Genomic DNA, 23803 nt, shown 5'->3' with positions numbered 1-23803 from the left:
ATGTCGTCCTAACTAATATTGTATTTAATTTGTCCTCATTCTTTCTCCTGTTGTCATGTGCTTGCCTTATGTGAACGGATAAAAGTCTGTTTTTCCCTCACTATTGTGTTCATTTATTTTGGATGCGGGCTTGTGCCCTAAACCGGTTTTTATTGATATATAAAACGTTAGTAAAGATAATTTTGAAAAAAATTCAAATAATACAATATACTATTCTTTGCATCATGCGCAAGTTGCTTGAGTCCTTTCTTGGATTGGGTAGTTGTTAGATATTTGGACATTTGATGTCTGTGTTTATAGACAAATATTCAGAAGCTTCCAATTTATGGACATATACTTGCTCAATTCGCCTGTGACATACAAGCCTGCAAGGAAGTGCACGAGGGTGGTCTACATTAAAATATTCATATATGCATGTGCCTTGTGCACACCGGCAATAGGCACTAGATTACATTTATCTGCTGCTCAGATGCACACTGTGAATGTTTAAACCTCACCAGAAGAGTCAGCAGTCCTGTCTGTTCTCCCCTGAGTCTGCTTTGGTGAAGATAGCTATTAAGTTGTAATAGTGCCATGCTTCACATGAAAAGAATACACCTTGATTTTTGCAGCTTATAAGTGAGATGGATGCTACAATAATCTTTTTATGCTCATTTGAATATTTATATTGCACTAGCTGTTTGGCTTTTAATAAAGCACAGATGCATTAAAATGCAAGATAGCATAAGGATAATAAAGAACTGTTTTTTTTAGCTATGCAACATTTTAGCACATTTTGGGAAGATAGCTGCTTAGTGTACAATCTGTCTTGCAAATGAGAACATTAGGGTGTGGGCTAAAACGCTCTGTCTTTGGCTTTGTAAGCTAAAATACATTGTTTTGTGATGTGCTTGTTCTGGGCTCATTAGAGGAAGCGAAAGCTGTTTGATCAGGATGTAAACGGCATTTGTGGCATAACTAAGCAATGTAAGGAACACGTACCAGAGGGAATATATTTTTTAAAAAAACATGCAGTTTATCCGCGTGATTGAAGGCCACAATGGGAAAGTGAGTGAATCAATTTTTGATATAAACTGTATTTTATTATTTGTCAGTTCACCTATCAATGACAGGGATCATAGGCTGATTGAACTGGACTCTGTCCTCTTCAATAGCTGTAAAAATGATTGCTCGGAGTCCCATGTGATGAAGACCTCATGAAGGTCCAATCCCTATTAGTATGGCACGGGGTATGTTCAAAGGCTGGGGCACAATTAAACAGAGTGAGAATTCAAGACTTTCTACATGTTTATTGGCGATATTCCCTGGTTAAGTTATATTAAATATTCTTGTGATAAGGTTGATCACCCGCTTTGAAGATCCTAGCAAGTTGGAAAGTATGGGAAGGAAATAACTAAAGCTCTCCAGTACCTGCAGAAGGAACGAGCTATCTCCAATAGACAAATATAAGCTATATGTCATATTTAATCGTAATAGTGGAAGAGACAATGCAATCCTACCTGGCTAACATTAAGAACAGCTATCAAAGATATTTATTAATCCAATTTAGACTAGAGGTAGGTTTCATTCGGCTCGTGGAACTTGCAGAATTTTGGTCAGGCCTTGTTATTATTTAATACCAGTTCCAGCCAAATTCCACCAATCTCCAGGTGATGAAAGTTGTCTCCATAAGGCTGCAGAAAATGCCAGCTGGCAAGTGAGATTTTCTAACGTGTCAAATGGCTGGTACTCAGATTTGCTGCCACTTGAGTAGATTTCTACTCGAGCAGCAGGTGCTGTTTGCGCTAATTTTTTAGCACTGCTCATGCGAACCATGCTAAATTACAGCACACGCTGCATATTGCATACCCTTTGGCAGAACTCCACAAAATCTCAGGAAGTTTACATGTACCTCTATGAGTTCCACCCACCTCTAATTTAGACTAAATATTGTATTTCATATGCTGACTTTTCCAAGTCAAAATGACTGGTCAAGAGGGTTGGCTGTGACAAAATCTCTACAATGGACGTTTCATTTTATGTTTTTCGTTACTACTCGGATGTGCCTAGACGTTTAATGATCAAACCAGTTTTAAAGAAATACCAAACTAGGCATTGTAAGGTGGCACTGGCAGACAGAGGAGTCTGTGCTTATGTAGCCTTCTATGTTAGACAAGCTAGCAATATTGGAGAGCGATTGAAGGGCCAGTTTTAGAAGGTTTTATAGGTGTTTTATAGTTACATGATTTTACCAATTCTGATTGTGTAGTAAATGTTGTTATTGTGATGTTATGGAATGATGAAATATAATTGTATTTTTATGATTTTAAAGACTTAAAAGCGAATTAAATTTATATTGGTTGATTAATTGCTGTATTGCAATAATAGGTTGAAAATGTAAAGCATATGGGAATGGATGTCTTAAGTTTATAAATTGTGTTTGCAAGCCTATCAACTTTTAGTCAGTGGTTTGATGTTGGCAATGTTAATGTTGGCCTAAAAACATGGTGATTTGCCATAATGGTGAACTTGGTGAATAATAGTTGGTTGTCTTAGCTGAGCTTGCTGGCTTGGTGTCTACCATCAATGAAAAAGAAGAGGAGAAGACATTTAAGGACCTGCCTATCTTGATTCTCTCTAACCTGTAGACACTGTGGAACATCCTGTCATATTAGAAAAGATGGCTTTGGTAGAGAGGGCTCAGATAGTCTTTGTTGTGGTGCAATTATTTCCTGACATAATCATCTCAAATAGCTGAAATATGCTCCTATTGATCTGATGGAACTCCACCAGACCACACTGTCCCATGTAATGTTCAAAGTATAACTGGCCCCACTTTTCTAGATGCTTAGTAACTTTCCATAAGCCATTGAAACTCAGATATTTGGGATACTGCGTGACTATGTAAGATATATCCATTTAGCTCAATGCATTTTTATTCCATACTGATATGTTGATATCTCTATTGATCGAATCCTCATCAACCAATTTTGGACAGCCTTCTATCGTTCTATATAAACAAGGATGGATGACTGCCTTTATTTATAATGAACTTTTGAGTTAATGGCATACTTTTTCCGATGTTAATAAGAGAAGTCCTCCCTCTACCACAAAAATGTTGTATTCCTGTGAGTTATTTTGTACTCTGACATTTCAGTTGAGGCCGAACTTTCATTAGCTGTGCTGAAGAACTTTTCAGTGCCTGTTAAATTAGTGCCCCTGCAATGATGTTCACTATGTGCAGGACCACATTTGAGTGGTGATTACAAAGTATACATAGATTGCACCACCTCATTTTGTAGGCAGGCTTGCATTAGAAAACCCAAGTCTAACATCTGGGGAACATACGGAACAAAGACTCCCTTTTTCTCTGCCTTAACCACGCATGTGCTGAACAACGCACATGCGTGATTAAGGCAGAGAAAAAGGGAGTCCGCATCGGGAGAGGACGCGGTCAGGTAATTGAGCCTGGGGCAGGGTTGGGGGGTAGTTTTTTTAGGGGTGGGGTGGATTAAGGGATTAGGATGGAGAGGTCAGGGTAGTTTGTTTTGTAGGGGCAAGTGGGGGATCGGGGTAGTTCTGGTTTTTAGGGGTAGGTGATCAGGGCAGTTCTGTTTTTAGGGGTGGAGGATTGGGGTAGTTTTGTTTTGGGGTGGGGGATCGAGGTAGTTTGTTTTTTGGGGTGGGGTAGTTTGGTTTCTAGGGGTGGGGGTGGGGGATCTGGTTAGTTTGGTTTTTGGGGTAAGGGGTGGGGGGTTGTTGGTTTTTGGGGGTGGGGTTGGGGGGGTCAGGGTAGTTTGGTTTTTGGGGATGGGGTTGTGGTGGTTTGGTTTCTGGGGGAGGGGGATTGGGTTAGGTTAGCTTTTGGGGTAAGGGGTGGGGGGGTCGTTGGTTTTTGGGGGTGGGGTTGTGAGGTCGGGGTAGTTTGGTTTTTGGGGGTGGGGGTGGGGGTGGGGGTTGGGGTAGTTTGGTTTTTGGGGGTGTGGTGGGGGCTCGGGATAGTTGGGTTTTTGAGGGTGGGGAATAGGGGTAGTTTGGTTTTTGGGGCTGGAGGGGTCATTTGTTTTTGAGGGTAGGGGTGGGTGGGTCGATGTAGTTTGGTTTTTTGGGAGCTGGGGGTCGGGTAGATTGGTTTCGTTGGGGGTGGGGGATCGGGGTAGTTTGTTTTTTAAGGGTGGGGGATCGGGGTAGTTTGGTTTTTGGGGGTGGGGGGATCATTGGGTTTTTTGGGTGGGGGGTCGGGTAATTATTTTTTTAGGGGCAGGTAGTTTATTTTTGGGGATGGGGTTGTTTGGTTTTTGGGCGGGTTGGGGGACTTGGGGTAGGTTTTAGGGCTTAGGGTGGGTGGGGGCTACCAGGATAGTTGTATTTTTAGGGCTGGTGGGAGGATGGCATGCGAAAACCACGCATGCCGTTCCACACATGCCTTTACTAGGCATGCCTTTACAGCAAAAAATTGTTGTGAAAGCATGCGTGGTAAAGCCATTTGTGGAAACAACGCAGTTGCTGTTACGACTGCGTTGTTCAGGCATGTGTGGTTGGTGCATGCGTTGTTCCATCATACATTCCTAGCATCTGCAACAGGTACAGGCTTAATTATTTGTTTTCATTGTGGGATGATGAATTGTGAGTGCCGGTTTTCTCTAATTACTCGGTGCCCCATTACTGAAAGTCAAAAAACCCTTCCACACACAAAAAGTAGAAAAGTAATCAAATGGTTGTACTGGACAGCAACTACTTACTACATAAGTTAATCAGCGGGTGTGATTGGCGATGAAAAACAGGCCAGTAAATTGGCTGCCTTTTAGAAAGGCTCTCTAGTTAACCCCCGGGACCCAGCTTTCATGTCGCCAAATAAAACATAGCAAAATTATCTATTTTTTGTAGTAGGACATACAGGAAGTCTACAAAGCCATTTTAGCCGGTAGTTGGTTCAGAGTGCATAGCAGAATAGGGAAGAGCATCCTGCGCAATCAGCGTGTCACATTCTAAGGAAGACGAGCTGCAAAGACGAACACAACTGCATGTGCTCCAGAAAACGTCTGGAAAGCTAACTCTTCATATTTGTTGACAAATGAACTTAACACAAGTGTTGTTTGCGGTTAAAGAACGGATGTACTTGGAAATATCTAAACAGTGCTTCCTAACCTATGGGTATTAACCCACTTGTGGGTCTCAGCTGATATTTGATGGGTCATGAAAGTTGAAGCAATAAGTAAAGATGCATTAAGTTCTTTATCTTGTCACATTTTCTGTGCTTCAATCACAGAGGTCAAATGCCAGGCTATCTCATGACTGATTATTTTTTTTAACATGGAGATTGGTGTTTACAAATTCCTTTCACTTTGTAGTCAGAGAAAGAAACTTAGTGAATTATGTGACAATCTTGTTAGTGTACCCGAGAGTGAAAGGAAATGCTGTACTTACCTGTAAATGAACTGTAAGCATTCAGCAGCTCAGAAACCAAACTGCAGCACATCGTTTGTAATTCTGAAATGTGATGGAAACAAAGATTTTAATATGATCAAAACAAATCAAAACACTCTTTCTTGATGATGCACAAATAATAAATACTATCCGAAACCCGATTTCCACCTATTATCATTTGTGTACAGTATAGATTTATCTGTAAAAATGTATGTCTGGGCAAATGTAGTTGCCATTTCAATGGAAAATGTGCTGTCTGTAGTGACAGTGCACGACCACACGATGCTTTAGTTACAACAAAAACTCGCCTGCCTCATGCCCATCATAGCTATGTGGATCGTGAAAGTTTGTCATGCTAAATTGTGGGTTGTGGTGCTAAAAAGTTTGGGAAGCGCTGGTCTAGATGGTCCTTGGACTCTGAAGCAGAAGCAAGGGGACACTTAATGCCGCTCACATTTCCCCGATTAAAAAAAACTATAATTATTATGATATCATTACCTCAGTAAACAGTCAGTGTTATTTAGCTCTTGCAGCCTAAGCTATATCCCTCGTATCAGACTTGCAGTGTGAACGGAAATGTTTGCACTGGTATATGTGTTGAGTCGAATGTCATGATATCCAAACCATTTAATGTATTTGTTAGCAAGTCAGTTGTACAAGTGATAGTAGTCCCAACCCATCTATTTCCAAAATTTATTTATTAAAGTTGCAGAAATAATAATGCTTGATAAAAGTACAGCAATGTGAATTTCTGGCTGGAATGAATCAGTTTCCGGGGTGGAAAGGAGCATGGAACATACACAAGCTTCAATGAGGTACAGAAGGAAGAGACTTATTCAGGAAAGAACACAGGAAAAAAAGAACACTATGCCATTGCACAGAGGAGTTGCTTTTCCACAATGTAGAATTATATTCAACATAAGATTCTGCTGAACAACAGGGAAATCACATGAGGATAATAGGAGCATGCCTGTAAAGTAACAACACAGTTTTCTAGGCCCATTTTCCAAAGTTTTTGTGAATAGGAAAAAGATGCTAATATGAACCAATGTAGAAGCATAATTGTGTGAAAGCAAATTTATGGCCATTTTGTGTTGTCATTTTATTGCTCTGATATATAATGGTAAGTTGGAACTGCTGACTTGTATTTGCTTTCTTTACACAGTGCCAAAGACCGCTCCAGCAAATGTCAGTGGTGGTAGTGGAAGAAGAAATGAGTTAGTAATAACCTGGGAGGTATGACATCTTTTTGACTTAATTGAGGTTTGCTTATTGGAGAAAGGCTCAATAGTTACCTTTTAATCCTCTTTTAGCCCTGTGTGCGTGCATGCAAACGTATTAAGATGTTGTGTCTTTGTGAATTCTTAGTTTGTAAACCTGCATGATAAATTTGATGGCCATGTTGTCTAACTCAGTCTTTATGAAGGTTATAGTTTATAATGGTGTAAATAAGGCTTTCCATTGGAAGCATCTTTATAAGTTATGTTTATACTGAAGGTTTGTTATGGTACTGTCACCCACAAGTTAATGGGCATTTTGCGTCATAGGCATGTAGGGGGGATATGAGCATATAGAAGGGTGAAGGCAACAGCCTTTTATGTATGCATTCAGTGTCTTGCAGACTTTATGCAAAACGTGACACGGTGGTGTAGCATGGAAGCCATGCAAACTAATTTAAGGCAGGAACATGGGCCTCCTGCACTCCCAGCTGGTTATTAAAAGCTAGCCTAAATTTAGTGTAAAAATCAGACCACTAGGCCGGGTGTCACCACACTTGCTGTACTCAGGAAAGCTATGAGCCTGATGTAGTAGTGGCTGAACTCCTGTCATCATGCACATTCACACACAAACCTTATAGAGGTGAATACATGTCTAGATGGGATGAAGCAACAAACAAGCACTTAAAAGTAGGATTTCTCTCAGCCCATAAACCTTATTGCAAGAAGCTAAAAAGTACAGGTAAAGACATAAAAACCGCAAAGGTATTGATAGATATGGACTGTCATTTACCATTAAAGACCCATCAATACTGCACTGCAAAACTGAAATAAAAATGGGAAATATAACTACAGTCAGTAAATTGTCACATTTTTAAATAAAACTATATGGTAACTTTTCACTAAGATATGTTGGACCACATAAAGTAATACTCTTGTACCTACTCTTACAAGCCTAGGTGAATTAGCCTCAGAACATCTCAAATGAGAATATTCAGGGAATGTTAAAATTCAATTCATACAAATATAATGGATTGTGCCCTCTTTGCACTTTTACTAATAGGGATTTGGACACTCTGGGGCCAATGCACAAAGGCATATAAGAGTACATAAAAGAGTGCTTCTGTAGTGCTACTTCCATACTATGTAAACCAGCCCCCATATATTTGAGCATTTACAATAAACACACCAGATATGTTTGAATATCTCTAAAAGTAGATGTTATTAGTACCTAGAGCCAAATCAGTTTGCTGTGTTTGCTATAAAAGTGTGAAAACTATTATTTGTAGTATTAGTGTTGCAACAATAGCGTGGTAGTAGCAGTAGTGTTATAGTAACATTAATATTTGCATTATTTGTTCATGCATGTAAAGAACTAAGTCTGCTCGGCTCTGATGCTCACTATGCCCACCATTTCTGAGCTCCATGTTCAGCTTTTCAGGTACATTGAGGGTAATGTGGCTGGGTCAGGTCAGCAGGTAAGCAGTTGGTTATATTTTTATCAAAAATCCACACACAGTGTCAACTTTAATACATGGTCTGGTGCCTTTGAGTATCAGTGTTTTAAACTGAGCTTTGTGCAAAAGATTATCCCACCACTGTAACCTGTTGCTGTGCTCTGATACCCATTATGCTGCGCCCTGCAGTCCCATTTGCATTTAACCTTTTAAAATGAATTAAATGCATATTTGCCCATACCTTATTTGCATGGTGAATTAATGCATAAAGCTCTATTTCAAACCTCTAACGTGAGATGATACTTTGTTTTTTTTAAGAACTCTTTTTATTCAAATTGTGATCAGCATTTATAGGAAAAGATTGCATATTTACATCATACAACATAGCAATAATAAATTGCAATTGCAGAGCAAGTGTGAACTGTTTTTTCGAGAATGATGCTTTAACAGCCTACCATGATACTTAACAGTCCTCGTTATCCATCATGCAGGAGCATTTCAGGTTCCCCTCCTCGCTCTTCAAAAACATCATCCATCAAGAGCAGCTCTATACTCTCGCCAGGCCCCCCACACTTTTCCCCACATTTTGGGGCAGACCCTTTTACCTTGATAAATCACTCGGTGCCCCTCTGACAAAAGTCTGATTCCCATTTTGCAAGTTCCAGGGAGGTAGTCTTGCCCCATACCCTTGATCTATTCCATTTGGCTAGACCTGCAGCCAGCTTCAGCTAGATTGTTTGATACTTGGGCCAAACTATGTCACCGGAGATCGCCAGAGGAAGCCACTTGGCAACCACAGGAGCCAGTAGTGACACGATGTGGGACATTATCCCCGTGATTTTGACCAGCACACTTTAATCATCGGGCAGTCCCAAAGGATATGGAAAAACGTGCCTTCCTGGTCACAAGCCCTATGGTACAGTGACATGTCTGCACTACCTATCTTGTACATTAGTGTCCGCGGGTAGTAAGACCTGTGTAAAACTTGTAATTGGACAAACCTAAACCAGGTATATATGGCTATGCCTCTTGGGCTCCGGAGGGCCTCCACTCAATCCTCGTTGTCTAAGTCATTGATATTCCCAGCCCCTCAGGTGGGAATCAGTGACCCCAGCTGATCAGGGAAATTGCTGACCAGCTTTTTATAGGTCGCGGAAACCCCTTGTCAGGTATGACCTCAGTGAGTAAGCGGTCCTCTAAGAGAGAGGACTCAGGGAACTGTTCTCCTTCCAGTATATGCCACCTAAGGGCATGTCCTAAGTGCAGATATCTGTATCTTTCATAGTCTGCTAGCTCATATTCTTGGTAGAGGACCTCAAATTGTATTATAGCTTGCCCTCTCCAAATGTCGCTCAGGTGTTCAACCCTAAGACTTCCAACTTTGAAAATCCTGTGAGGCCCCCCACTTCATTCAGCAAATCACTGTACCATAATGGGGTCAGGTTTGTAATTTTTTTCTTCCAGCCCAGATAATTTGTGGCCTCTACCAAATCCTACAGCATCACCTTGTGTCCCCTGCAACCCATTCCCTTCCTCTCCACATGGTAGGCCAGGTCTTGGTGGTTCGAGCAGATCCAATCATTAACCGCTAAGACCTGTGAGGCCCTGTAATATTTCAAGATATCCGGGACCATCAGCCCCTGTCATACACTCCCCTCTGTAGCTTGCAATTCTCAGAGTACCGCTTTGTATGGTTTATTTTAGATACCATACAAGAGACATGGTAGGGGCATCATTTTAAATATGTCCGCTCTGCCAATTATCGTTATAGGGAGATTCCACCAGTGAGTCACATCCCCCTAGAGCCTTTCTAGTTGGGGAAATTGATTTCTACTTAGGATAGCTGAGAGTCACGAGTAACATAAATTCCCAGAAACTGAAGTCCCCCAAGTCCTGCTGCAGCCATGCAGTCATGAGGGAGCTGCGGCTTCGCCCCTGTAGAGAAAATATCTCTAATTTGGATGAGTTAACCATATTACCAGAGTGGTTCCCAAAAATGCTAAATACCTGTGATATTCTATCCATGGAGAGAGAGGGTTTTATGACATAGAGCAGGGCATCATCTGCATAGACGGAAATTCACTCTGTTCAGCCACGAGGCATCCTTATTCCCTGTATTAATGGGTCCTGTTGGATCCAAGCCATCAGCAGTTCAAGTGTCACCACAAAGATCATAGGTCAGAGAGGGCACCCCTGTCAAGTTCCCTTTTGAAAGGCAAATCTGTGCACCACTGCTCCATTAACACGTACCCTGGCTCGGGGGGCTGATGCAAGAGATTAGTCAAGGCACAGAATTGCAGCCCAAAGCCCATTTTTGTCAATGTGGTGAAAATGTAATTCCATTCTATAGAATCAAACACCATTTCGGCATCAAAAGCCATTAGTACTGTTTCCTGCACCTCCCCGGTAAGCTCCGTGAAGAGAAATATCTTTTAGAAAGTGGTCACAGTTGGTGCCTCTCATTTGAGTGTAGAGGTCCCCATAAGAGGTGGCAAAGGTTTCTCCTATGGCATTGTTAGTCGTTTGCAATATTCCTGCCCCCAACCTCGGTTTCTTGAACTCTAGAACACTCCATATCCCTCCTGTCCAACAAGTTTCCTGACTTTGCCCCCCACATCATATAGTCGGTGCCCTATCACCAACTTATGAGTCCGTGCCAAGTTTTCTGCCTGGGCACTCAAGTCCTACTGGCAGAAGTGTAGCCTGTGACATAGCCCCACCGTATTATTAGACCTGCACTTGCCTCTAGGACTGTAATGTCTCTTTCTACAGCTTCACATTCAAGCTTAGTTTCCTTCTTTTTGCCCACTATTAGGGCGTGAGTTTGTCCCTGCAGTATGGTCTTCAAGACATCCCAGAGGACGCTTGCTGATGTTACTGTCCCATTATTTTCTTTAAAGTAGAGGTCTACACCTTCCCTCAGTTTATCTTTTTTTTATCGACCTGTCTCAGAGGTAGCAAGAGTCCATCTTAGAGGCTAGTATGAAGTCTCGGGTTGGTCCATTGGTATTACCCTCACCGAAGAATGGTCAGATGTGCCTCACGTGTGATGGGTCCCTAAAGTGAGGTGTGTAGTGTGTAGGAGTGGTTAGTAAATATATGGTCCGGAGGGTAGAAGCTTCTGTGTGCAGGTGCGAAGTATGTGTATTTTAGGCACTGTGAGTTGTGGTCCCGCCACAAATCCATCAGTCCCATTGCAGCCACAAACTGAGACAGGGGGCTTGTCTCACCTCCCCCTCTAGTGTTGCTCCCCCCCCCCCACCCAGGCTCCATAACCACAATCGTATCTCCGCTCCATATCAGAATCCTCATTGGCATTGTAAAGAGTAAGGTGCCAAGATAGGTTGAATTATGAAGTTGTGTGGTATATATATTGAGTGGAGATTCAAGGTAAGGCCCTCCCAAGTCCCAATCAATACCACATATCGGCAATTAGGGTCATGCCAGACATGGTGCAGAGTGAAAGGTATTGACCTCTTTACAAGGATCTCAACCCATGAGAGGCGATGGTATAGCTGGTGTGCGCACATAATATGTACCCAAATCTGTCAAGGGCTTTGTAGAGGTTACCTCGGAGATGTGCTTCTTGAAGCAGTACGAGGTCCAGAGCATGTCGACGAAGATGTTGGAGGACTAAGGTGCACTTAATTTTATTGCCTAGGCCATTAATGTTCCATGACCATAAGGTCAAAGATAACAGTGTATCTTGTGTCAGTGGTATAGTAGTAAAATATAATGGTGACTCAGCCCCCCAGGGATAAGCCTACTGGGTATATTGCCTGTTGCATCCAGAAGCATGGTTCTCTGCTATCAACACCGCCTGCAATCGAGTGGCTGCCATAGTGAATCAACATCGTAATAAACAGAAAGAGTTGAATAAACCTCTAAACCCCTCCCTCCCAGCTACCTTGAATCATGAGTATTGCACCACCCACAGCCCCATCTTGCAGAGTGCCTGTTGCCTCAAAAACAACATCCAGTAATGTGGGTGGGCTGTCCCCGCCATAGTGACTGAGGATACAGGCCCGGATATATTGTGTGAATAAATCGTCCACCATACATCTGATAGAACTAAACACTTTCAAAGTAATATGCAAACAGTGCCTAAATAATAAATACATATTTCAGTACTCTTCTTATCTGGAACCCTCCACACCCCCAAGTCACTCATAATGTCACACAGTTCCCCAAATACATAGCACATCAAGTCTCAGTTAGAATCCCTTAAGGGGGTGGTGCTCACGTGCCTAGTGGGGGAGTCTGTGACCATTGTTTCATGGGGGAGGCAGAGCATTTTAAATCAGAATCCACTTTCAGCCATTCAGGTTTGCACTCTACGCCCTTCCTCCAGCCAGCCACATGTCATCCCTCTATCCACGCCTCCTCCAGTGTAGCAAAGTGCCATGTTTTGCCCTCAGCTATCAGGTGCTGCCTAGCTGTATACACCATCATATATTTTGTCTTCTGGGCCCTAAACGCTCTTTTGACCTCTTCAAAATGTCTTTGCTGCCATTGTACCTGGAGCATAAAATCTGAAATGAAGCTGACAATTGTGATTTCAGAATGACAATCACTTTGAGACCGGGCCACCTGTAAAATTGTATCACGATCTCTGCAGTTCAGGATCCTGGCACTTATAGTTTGTGGAGAAGCACCCGGCGTGGAGGGGGGCCCAGTGCCTTATGCACCCTCTCAATGGAGAAGAAATTTGATAGTTGCTTAAGCCGGACAGTGTTCAGGATAAGGTCTTCCAGAAAAAGGGCTACACTGGGTCCCTCACCCCCCTCTGGTACCCCAACCACACAAATGTTATTTCACCTGGCCCCTCTGCTCTTGATCTTCGAGTCTGGCAGTGATGACTGTGTTCTGCTTAGTTAAGGTTTGCACTTGCTCCTCCAGTCATTTTGATGTTGAGTGCAGTTCATTTATTTGTGTCTCTGCCACTGCCACCTTCTTTGCACTTTTACGGAAGTCGGCACTGAACAGGTTGACATCCACTGTAACAGCGTCTAGTTTAGGCTCCATGGAGCTTCGAAGATCCTGGATTGAGGCCATACTTGAACCTCCTGTGACGTTCTAGAAGTTGCGGACATCTTCACTGCGTATCTATCAAGCTTGTTAAGTTGTGCGGGTCTCAGGACCATTTTCTAACCATGTACCTGGGCTGTCCCACCCAGGTCACTTGTTGGTAGCTGATAGTACCTCAGTGAATTATGCAGTAATCATAGAGTGCATTGCAAATGTAACAACACATGTTCACCTGCAAGTCAATGCATGCAAAACCCAAGTATGTGATTGGCCTCGAAGTGGTATGGCACAGAGTTGAAAAGGATCAGGGGAGGTCTCGGGACCCCCAACAGCTCTTGAATACAGTAACTCACCTGCTCCCCTCAGGTCTGAATCACAACACCTACACCAACCACACCAGCAGTCATTGTTAGCTTCAGCTGACCTACCTGGGTTCAAAGGCGCAAGGAGCTTATAGGCCTGTCTTATGAGGTGCAAAAGAAGGGGAAGCGCCATACTCTATATCTCAGCAGCAGTGTCCCCAAAGTCCTTATAACAGCTATCTGTCTTGTTGGCCCTTCTGTATCCCCAGCCATAGGAGTAGCCAGGCCTCTGAAGGGACTGTCCTTGCCACCACTGTTGCAGGCCCTATGAAGGCATGAGGTCAATCCAAATGGGGGTGGGGGTGAGTAGATGAGGGAGGGAGGGAGAGAGCAGGGGCCTCTCTTCACCGGTTCGAGACAGCAGGTTCAGTCATGTGTCCTGCAGTCAAGCAGGCCAGGACCGTCATCACACTGCCTGCCCCCCTCCCAGCATGTCATCTACCACCCTTAGAAGGCACCCCCAAGTCTCTCCCATACCTGCTGCTGTCACCCCAGAGCTGCCAGCTGGTTCAGTAGCAATGTGCCAGCAGGAGAGAGCGGGTCATCTCACCAGCGCTGCCCTCCGGCACCCACCAAAGATCTTCCCAGCACAGTTCCAGGCCCTTTGAGTTTGGCTGCAAATCTCAGCCTTGGTCAAGGCCTCCTTACCTGTCGCTCCCCAGGAGAGGCAGACTGACCCCACTTCTGCTCCGTTCAGCTCAACTCTCTGATCTCCTTAATGTCCCCTTCTGCTACTGGGGGGAGGGTGGTGCAGAGGAAGAGACGCATATATGTCCGTGCCAGCCGTATGAGTCCCTTGGTGCTGCCACTTTAGGTCACCCGTCTGCTGTCCTCTACTTTCTGCACCCAAGGATGTGGCGGAGTGACACACAGACTTCTCACTTTTTAGCAGGTGCCTCTCTCCACACAGTCAGGGGCAATGGGACATACACCTGTAGTAGAATAAGGAGGTACTGTTAGGATAGTGTCTGGCAGGCAGGGGATTAATAACCTGCGGACGTGGAGCTGCCTTAGCTCGCAGCCATCTTCATCGGCGGGTAGCAACGCCCCTCCAGATGATACTTTGAATACATTTTAGGTTCTTTATTACTGTATAATCATACCCCTTCATGTTAGAAATTGGGTGACTGGTTGACGGGGTTGTAAGCCCGGTCAAGCAGGAACCACAATCCTTGTCAGGGTAAGGAACTAGCAAACCCCAAGTTAACCGGTCCACTCCATGGTAGTTAGGCACGGAGCAGTCAGCCTTAACTTGGAGGAAGTGTGTAAGGTATTTGTGCAACTCTTCAAACAGTAAAACATTGAAATAAACATACTAGAATATTTTACCCCAGGTTAGAGAAATAGAGAAACCTGTAATAAATAAAACAAGAACAAAATGACAAAAATACAATCAGTAGAACAGGAGTCATTAATTTTTAAAGAAAAAAACTGCAAAATAGTGACTAAAAGCGCCAATTGCGGCTATCTAGTCACGGTGGACCATGTCAGAGACAAAATTTCAGGCAGACTGTGGTGGAGCATTGGTCAAATACAGTCCGAGATTATTCTCGCTAAAGTTTTACCTTCTCAAGTTTTGTGCCAAGAGTCCGGTTAACATTGGAGAGGGTCAGGAGTGGCAAGGAGAGCGTCGCAGGCGGTAGTCGGCATGGTGCGAAGAGCATTCCGGGCTTCACAGAAAGGCAGGCTGGAGCTTTGCATTGGTGGTCCTCAGCGAGCAGCACCAATGTTCCAGGACCTGAGATGCATAGCTTGTGGATCAGGAACATGCTGAGATTAGGTCAGGGAGCTACTGGGGAGTCTTTTATGTCCCTGAGGCTTACATTAGGAGGTCAGAAGACTAGTCCTTTAAATCCTTCTGGGCTCCTGCGCCCATGATAAAGTTGCAGGTCAAGTTCTTCTTTCTCGGGCAAGAGGGCAGCAATCAGCAGGTCAGCCCAGCAGGGCAGCAGTTCCTTCATAGCAGCGGTCCAGCAGAGTGACAGTCCTTGTAGCAGCAAAGCAGTCCTTCTTCCTGGCAGAATATCCACAGGTCGAGAAGTGTACTGAAGAGTTGATGTCTGAGTTCCTTCTTTTATACCCTGATGCCTTAGTTCAGGAAGGTGGGAAAAGCTTCTAAACAGTGGCGTTGAAGTGCATGGAATTTCCTGCCTCTCCTGTCCTTGATCCAAGCTGGCTGAAGTGACAATGTAGGGCCTTTATGCCCTTTGTGTGAAGGTAGGGCACATGCTATTCAGGTGTAAGTGGGGCTGTGCTCAGCTGTGCCCTCATCCTGCCAGCAGATGCCCCACTCAAGCACACCTAATCTCTCTATTGTGTGTTTGTCTAGGAGGAATTTACAAAGTCTGACTGTCAGTTACATCCATTCATGTGACCCAGGTCAGGCTATCAGCACAAATAGACTAACAACGTTCTAAAAGTGCCATTTTTTAAATTGTGATTAGAAAACAACTTCACCACTGAATAGGGCTTTTCACCCCAATTCTAAATACACCAAACATGAAGTGATTATCGCTTCCCATTTTCCAAATTACATTTATAAAATGTGATAAGGCAACTCCAATGTTATCCTATGAGAGAGATAGGCCTTCCAGTAGTAAAAAAACGAATGCAAGAGTTTTTCACTACCAGGAAATGGAAAACTTAAACGTACATGTCCTACTTTTTAAATACATTGAACCCTGCCCTCTGTGTGGTCCAGGGCCTAACCTAAGGGTGCTGTGTATGTGTTAAAAAGGAACGTTTGGGCATGGCAAAAGTTTTGTTTTGCTAGGCTGAATTAGCAGTTTAAAACTGCAAACACAGGCAGCAGTGGCAGGCCTGAGACATGTTTAAAGTGCTACTTAGGTGGGTGGCACAATCAGTGTGGTAGGCCCACTAATAGCATTTATTGTACATCTAGTTCCACTTTACTAGGGACTTATAAGTACATTTAATATGTCATTTGGGTGTAAGCCAGTGTTACCATGTTTTAGGGAGAGTGCACCTGCACCTGCACCTTAGCACTGTTTGGCAGTAGTAAAGTGCCCAGAGTCCTAAGGCCAACAAAATAGGTTCAACAAAATGTAGGAGAAGAGGCAAAACGTGTGGGGGAAGATCACTCTAAGGCTGGCACGTCTAACACTTTTCTGGCCACTGTACAAGCTATTCACTTGACTGGAGGAGTACCTGGGAAACATAATTTACTTGTTAGTAGCTGCTTCTGGAAAACACAGCTTGGAAGATAGACACTATGTCAAAGGCAATAGGTGATGTGGGTTAGTGTTCTGAGGTGGTAAATGTGGGAATGTAACTAGATTCATTCAATAGGAAATGATCACTATAAAGATCAGAGGCCAGATTACATAAACTATGCACCTGTGGTTTATAGTATTCTACTGCAATGAATACGGACTAATCAGGTGATCTTTACATTGTCCATCTAAAATAAATTGTCAAGGCACATGTAGTTTTGGCACTAGTTGTTCAGTGAAATGCAATTGTAATACTGTACTGCGTACATTAAAATAAGATATCATGACCTCCAAGGTAAAATAAAACTTACTGGTGTGAATGTAACATTTTTCCCCTAGGCCCAGTCCCCAATTTAGACAAGAACCATCCACTGTCAACTTGGCCTGGTTTTTCATGTTGGTCTTGCTAAAGCTCAAGAGACAAAAACAGAAGTATTTCCTGAAATGTTCCCATTTCCTATAAAACAACTTCAACAGGGAGTCATGGAATTCTTCATTACCTCATTTTGTATGATTTATTTAAATCATTACTGAAATATAGCAGCTGGCTGATATCTGTCATAAGGGTTAAGTGAGATGTGCAGTATTGGGTGGAAAGTGAAAAGGACTAAGCTTAAATTAAATGTGTAGTGCCTGGGTTTCAAGGCATAGTTTTCATATTTATCAGATTGTTCATAATATTATTTTATTCTACATAAGCAATATACACAAGTCAGCTATCAATTAAAGTAAGCACCTTTATGCTATGTGAATAGAGGAGGTGTTCAGTACCTCAAAAGATTTCTTCCAGATGTGGTTAGCTGAAGGATGTAACCATCAGAACTTTGTGATGACGTGCATGAATACATTGCAACAGAACATTATGCACATCTCAGATTGCCTCCAGGGGAAGCTAAGTAAAATCACCTTAATACCCGGAAAATGGTAATGGTAGATAAACATTCTTAGTCACATAGCAAATTAGACATGTTCCTAGCTGAGACAGCTGTATTCACTGTAAAAGCAGAGGTCTGAGAGATAGGCCTGTTTTCCAGAAAGCCTGGTTCTGCCTCTTATTCTTCATTACCCCACTCAGAATTCTCCACATCTTATCATAGACTTGTCAGACGTCTTAGTGAGGCATGTGGCAAATACCTTATGTTGGTCCCCCGAATAGGTGCCAGGCACTACAAGAACCTGTGAAATATTCTTAAAAAGAAAATATATTGAAAAGAAAATGTATGAGGAAAGAAGGCATCTGCTACCATCTAGTGCAGTGGTTCCCAACCTGTGGTCTGGGGACCCCTGGGGGTCTGCCTCTGCAGGGGTTCTGCAACTGATTAGAAAATTAACTAGTATTAACAGATTAGGTTCCCAGCTTTCAGTTCTGACTCATTGAGGGGTCCCTGGATTCAAATAATCCTTCAGTGGGGGTCCTTGGGATCCAATATTGATAACGTGGGGGTCCATAGGAGTCAAAAGGTAGGGAAACACTGATCTAATGTTATGGCCACATACACTGCCTCTTTATAAATGAATAAAGACAGCAGGCTTCCTGTCAATTATGAAATCTATACACACATGCAAAAGGAGGGTACGGGCCCTGAATGGAGCAGTGCCTGGGGCATAACGCTCCTCTACCTTCCCCTCCCTTGCGACTGCCTTGCTTGGTTTAGGGAAAGTTGACCAAAGATTACCTACTAACATCGACCTGGAAAATCAGATACCAAAAAAAAGCCTTCATCTTGTTCTAGTAAATTAGGCCACCCCACTTGTAATCAATTGGTGGTTCCTATACTTCTAAAAATACTTGACTTGTTACTATTGAACCAGCCGATGACAATCATGAAACTTACTTAACTAGCAACCTAATTTGCTGTATAACTTCTTTTTGGGCTCATAATATTTTATTAATTTTTATGGGGTGACAACAGACCAAACAAAAAAGAACCCCGAAAGAGATCCATTGAGTATCTACAGTATAACAATAATATATTAATTGTACCTACATAATGACAATTGCTAAATAATAATAACCAAACTTGCAAATATATGGAAGGATAAAAAAAAACTACCTTACAAATATATCATAGTAGAGCTACTACAGTAATCATAGAACTTTACTTTTATGTAATATAACATATAATACCTATTTATAAATACATTGCTATATAATTATCAATCGGTTTTCAAAATGACTGATAAGCATCTGTGTTATGAACAACACCAATCATAGTCATATCAGCTCCTTTTCTGGTAAAAGTTATCTATGACCACCATGTAGGAATTGATAACAATGAAGCATTTTCCAGCGGGCAGTTATTGATTTTAAGTTTGTTATTCGAATCTGACAGTTTTGCTGACAATAAACTTGAATTGCCAATCAGCAAGCAAAGTGAGAGCTTCTCTCAGGAATTATAATTTATTTTTAAGTAACATCCCATACCTCCTTCCAAAACTTAGAAACAATCGTAAAATCGAAGAGTATATGCTTTAAGGAACCTGAAGTAGAAAAACGATGCAAACAATTGTGAGAATTTAATAATTTTGTGTTAAATAATTTTAACGAGTCCATAAACAATCAAATAGTATGAATGAATTAATTTATATTGATAACCATCCAGAAATATTATTCTGCCAAATTTTTCTCCATGAGTCTTGAGAAAAAGATATGCCTGATGTATTATTCTAAAAAGAGGATAGAAAATTCCAATTATTTCTTTCAAAATAATTCAATTTTTTGTAGTACATTGACACTGCATGAGTAGAAGAAGCCATTGTATGCAGACACATTTCTAAATCAGAAATATTCTTCTCAGGACAATTAGACAACAAATCAAGGATTGAATTACATAAACGTTGATACCTAATTACATTATTATGATAATATCTTTTAAGTGAAAAATACCAGAATTTATCCAAGACTTCCAATATTTCAATCTACGACTACTTTTCAATAAAGGGTTGTGCCATAAAAATATAATTAAGGTTTAGGAAATAGGCACTTAGAAAATAGAATCCAAATCTTGTAATATTAATTTTGCAGATTTTAGTATTGAGGGCATTTTTTTTAGAGAATTAGAAGAGGACATTGTCAGTAGTGTCGGTAACGGGAACAGTGACACCAAACTTCTTTCAAACAAAGCCATGTAGGCACATTATCAAAATCTATATTAGTAAACCAAAAATTTTTTTGCTTTAATGTAAATGCTTTATGATAATTAAAGAAATCTGGCAACCGAAAGCCACTGTTACATTTTGAGAATTTTAATTTTTTTATAGTTTATACGTGGCAGCTTACTATTCCAGATATATTTAGATATGCATGTATTTACAGAGTTGGCATCATGGAGAGGCGATAACATATTATTGGCGCAATAATTATTTTAATAGTTTCAACTTTACCCCACCAGGATATGGGTAAAGCAAACCATTTCTGAAATTTGTTTTTGATATGATTACAAATATAATCACAGTTCAATGTAATTGTTCAATAGTACTAGAAAATGGAATACCAAAGCTTAAGATTTTCCCTTTGCCATAGGATTACATTATTGGGTAACATGGGTACAGTACATATTTAAAGGAAAAAATTCTGTTGAATTTGTGTTTAAAGAATAACCTGAAGTTTGGGAGTATATATGAGTTAGATTTAATAAAGGGGGAATGATGATTCAGGGTTAGCAATATATAGTAAAACATCATCAGCATATGATGAAGTTTTAATAGTAATATCATTATATGTAATACCTTCTATTTCCTTGCAATTTCTAATAGCAGTAAGTAACGGTTCACTAGCAAGGATGAAAAGTAGAGGTGATAAGAGACAGCCTTGGCGAGTGCTTTAAAAAGCAACAATTTGTTAGATAGATGACTATTGATAAAAATTCTTGCAGACGGACCAAAGTATAGTGATGAAATCATGTCAATCAAGCATAGGTAGGTTAGGAATCATGCAAATCAAACATAGAAATATGAACGTATGAAATAGATATTGCTCATGTACTTTGACAAATGTTTTTTCCGCATCTAATGCATGAACTACAAATGGTAAAGATAAACCATTTTCAATTATGTGGAACAACAATCTAGTATTATTCACAAAATATCTAAGTTTCATAAAACCAGTTTGATCAATATATACAGTGTAATCTAGTACAGAAGCTACTCGGGTTGCTAATTTTTGCATAGAGTTTACAATCTTGGTTTATTAATGATATAGGACGATAATTTGAAATAATAGTGTGAGCTTTATTAGGGTTTGGAAGAGCTATAATGAAGGCTTTGGCACAGTAACCTGATGTCATTCCTGAAATACTAAAGTGTGTAAATAGTTTGAGTAAGTGAGGTAATAAATGAGGAGAAAACTCTTTATAAAATTCAGCAGGTATACCGTCTGGCCCTGGTGATTTACCCAATTTTATAGTTTTAATAGCTAAATTAATTTCTTCCAATGAAATTGGTACATCCAATTTTTTTCTAGCAGATTGAGTAATTTTAGACAAACCACAAGATTGAAAAAAACGTATCAATAATAGTCAAGTCTGTAGAAGGAGGATTCTTATATAAGTTTCAATAATATGTCAAAAATTCAATAATTATCTCTTCATTAGATAATGCCATTTGAGCTCTGAATTGCATCAATCTGAATTTTTCCTTTTTAAATCTAAGATAATTTGTTAATAGTCTGCTGGGCCTATTAGCTTTGAAGTAAAATGTAGCCTTATTATTTGAAATTTGTATGCCTTCTCTTTTGCTTACCATGGAATTTAATTCATACTGAAGTTTTTGTAATTGTATTTGTTTTTTTGTTATCATGAGATATGATAGAGACATTTTTCTTTTGCTATTTGTTTATCTAGTTCTTTAAGCTTAGTCTTAAACGTTTTATTATCATGTGCCATAATCAATATTGTAACGCCTCTAATATATGCTTTAAATGCATCCCAGTGATTCACAGGTGAAGTGCGACCTTGAAAAGAAAAATAGTCTTGTATTACTCACAAAAGTTTTGATTTTTTTTTATCATTAAGGGAAACACTTGTATTCATACACCATTGAGAGTGAGATTGTTGACTAGATCTAAGTTGTAAAACTCCAGAAATAAGTGAGTGGGCAGAAATGTCTATATTGTGAATTTTAGGATAAAGTGACTGGGTTAGAGGATGGGAAATTAATAAAAAATGATTCCGTGAATGGAAGTTATGAGGATTAGAGGAAAAATAAAATTGTTCCTCATCTGGGTGATGTAAACTCCAACTATCAACCATTTTGGTTGAATTAAAAAAAGATCGAAATGTGAAAAAAGCTTAAGGAGGAAGGTAAGATTTAGTATGAGGAGATCTATTTAAAGAGGGGTCCATTAGCAGATAAAAGTCACCACCAATAATTAGTGGTATGTTACCTAATTATATCACCTCTGATTTAAATAACTACCAAAACTTAGGATCCCCTTTTGTAGGACCATAAGCATTAGTTAAATGAAACATGAAAGTATCAATTTAAATTTTCACTGTAATATAGCGACCATCTGCAATACATTTCTTAAGTATTTGAATATTTAACTTTTTTGCAAACAGGATAGCAAAACCACTTTTCTTGTTAACTACAGGGGAAGAAATAATATTGCTAGCCCATTTTTTATTCATATGCTAAAACCGTATCATCAATGTGAGTTTCTTGGAGTAAATAAATGTCTGCTTTATGTCTGGCTAAATAATCTAGTACTTTAGTTCTTTTAACAGAGTGCCTTAAACCTTTAACATTAAAAGAAACAATTTTCATATTGTTAACACTATCCATATGTAGGAAAGTAAAAAATAATGAAAAGAAACATAAGTTTTACTGCATAGGATTGAGGAGTAGCTCTAAAGACAGGAGAAAAAGGGAAGACACACAAACATAGAAAAAAGGACAACATAGAAACATATAAAGTATTTCAGAATCGTTCACACACATATGCAAGATTGACCTGCGAAATAAATGCCCTCATATATAAAGCTAACAAGAGGCTTATTATAATATAAATCGGACATTCACACTAAAAGGAGGCATCATTGGTTTTGCTGAAAAGCTTTTGATGTACCATCTTTGCAAATTCTCATAATAGACGGATCAAAAAGGTCATATTTAAAACCACAGCTTCGTAGTCGTGGTCACAGATCGACAAATTCTTTACGTATTTTAACAATTTCTTTGGCAAAATCTTGATGTATAAGATTTCCGTTGACCATTAATGTTGGAATCTCTCTTACTGCTTTCCATATCATCACAAGATGATGGTAGCGTAAAACTTTAAAGATCACTTGACATGGTTCTATATTGCATGGATTGCAATGAGAAGGAATTCTATGTGCTTTGTCAATTTCAAATACTTCTTGGAATTTTAATATTAGCAGACGAGGTAACAAGGCTTCCAAGTATATACTACAGTCCTTCTCTTCAACATCTTCTGCCAAATTAAAACTGTGCAGGTTATAGTGTCTATTGCGATTTTCTAAATGAAGTATGGTCTGTTCATAGGTTACATTTTTGCAGTAAGATTTTTGCCTTATTATCTTGAATTTTAATTGTGTTGTCAGAAACTTTCATTGAGAGGCTTGCCATATCCCTGCGTATATTTTTTATTTCTGACACAATGTTATATGTATTTGCACGCACTGCTTGTAGTTCTTCTAATATAGTAGTTAAAGAAGGTTTAGTGGAATCTACAATATTTTGCTTTACTGGAGGAGGAGAATTTGTGTACGTTTGTTACTATGCACATTTTTTCCTTCCATCTTGATATAGTATTGGTAATTAATATGAAATGTATCAACTTCACTCTAAATAAATAGAGAGAATAAAACTAGTGAAATTATCACCAATAAAGCAAGCTATGCAGCAGCTAGAACCAGCTGTGGGTGTGGTTAGGCCTCAGCCTCACCTTTTGCTCCGGTCGCCTCCTCCCTCCTGACAGGAACTTCCAGCTTCATTTCACTGGAGAGCTCAGAGGAAAGGCTCCACCGAAAAAAACAAAAAAAAAACAACAAAAAAAATACTCACTCACCTGGAAAAGCCTTAAAAATCACCTCCCTCTGAAGCGCTGATCTTCCAGTAGTACATAAGCCTCAATTACAGGT

At 40.5% G+C, this 23803-nt stretch overlaps 1 protein-coding gene across 6 annotated transcripts in view; it reads left to right on the top strand.

The window, feature by feature from the left end:
- The window catches only part of CNTN5 (contactin 5), a 3179309-nt gene that overhangs the window by 3007121 nt on the left and 148385 nt on the right, over nucleotides 1-23803 (top strand). For all 6 annotated transcript variants that reach the window (XM_069202389.1, XM_069202386.1, XM_069202392.1 and 3 more), the window contains one exon: nucleotides 6572-6642. In XM_069202389.1, coding sequence (XP_069058490.1) covers nucleotides 6572-6642 — 71 coding nt within the window. The remainder of the gene's footprint in view (nucleotides 1-6571; nucleotides 6643-23803) is intronic.

This window comes from Pleurodeles waltl, chromosome 8, assembly GCF_031143425.1.
Source record: "Pleurodeles waltl isolate 20211129_DDA chromosome 8, aPleWal1.hap1.20221129, whole genome shotgun sequence".
Taxonomy (NCBI): Eukaryota; Metazoa; Chordata; class Amphibia; order Caudata; family Salamandridae; genus Pleurodeles; species Pleurodeles waltl.
The sequence above is the reverse complement of the archived record's forward strand: the minus strand, read 5'-3'. Positions and strand labels throughout refer to the sequence as shown.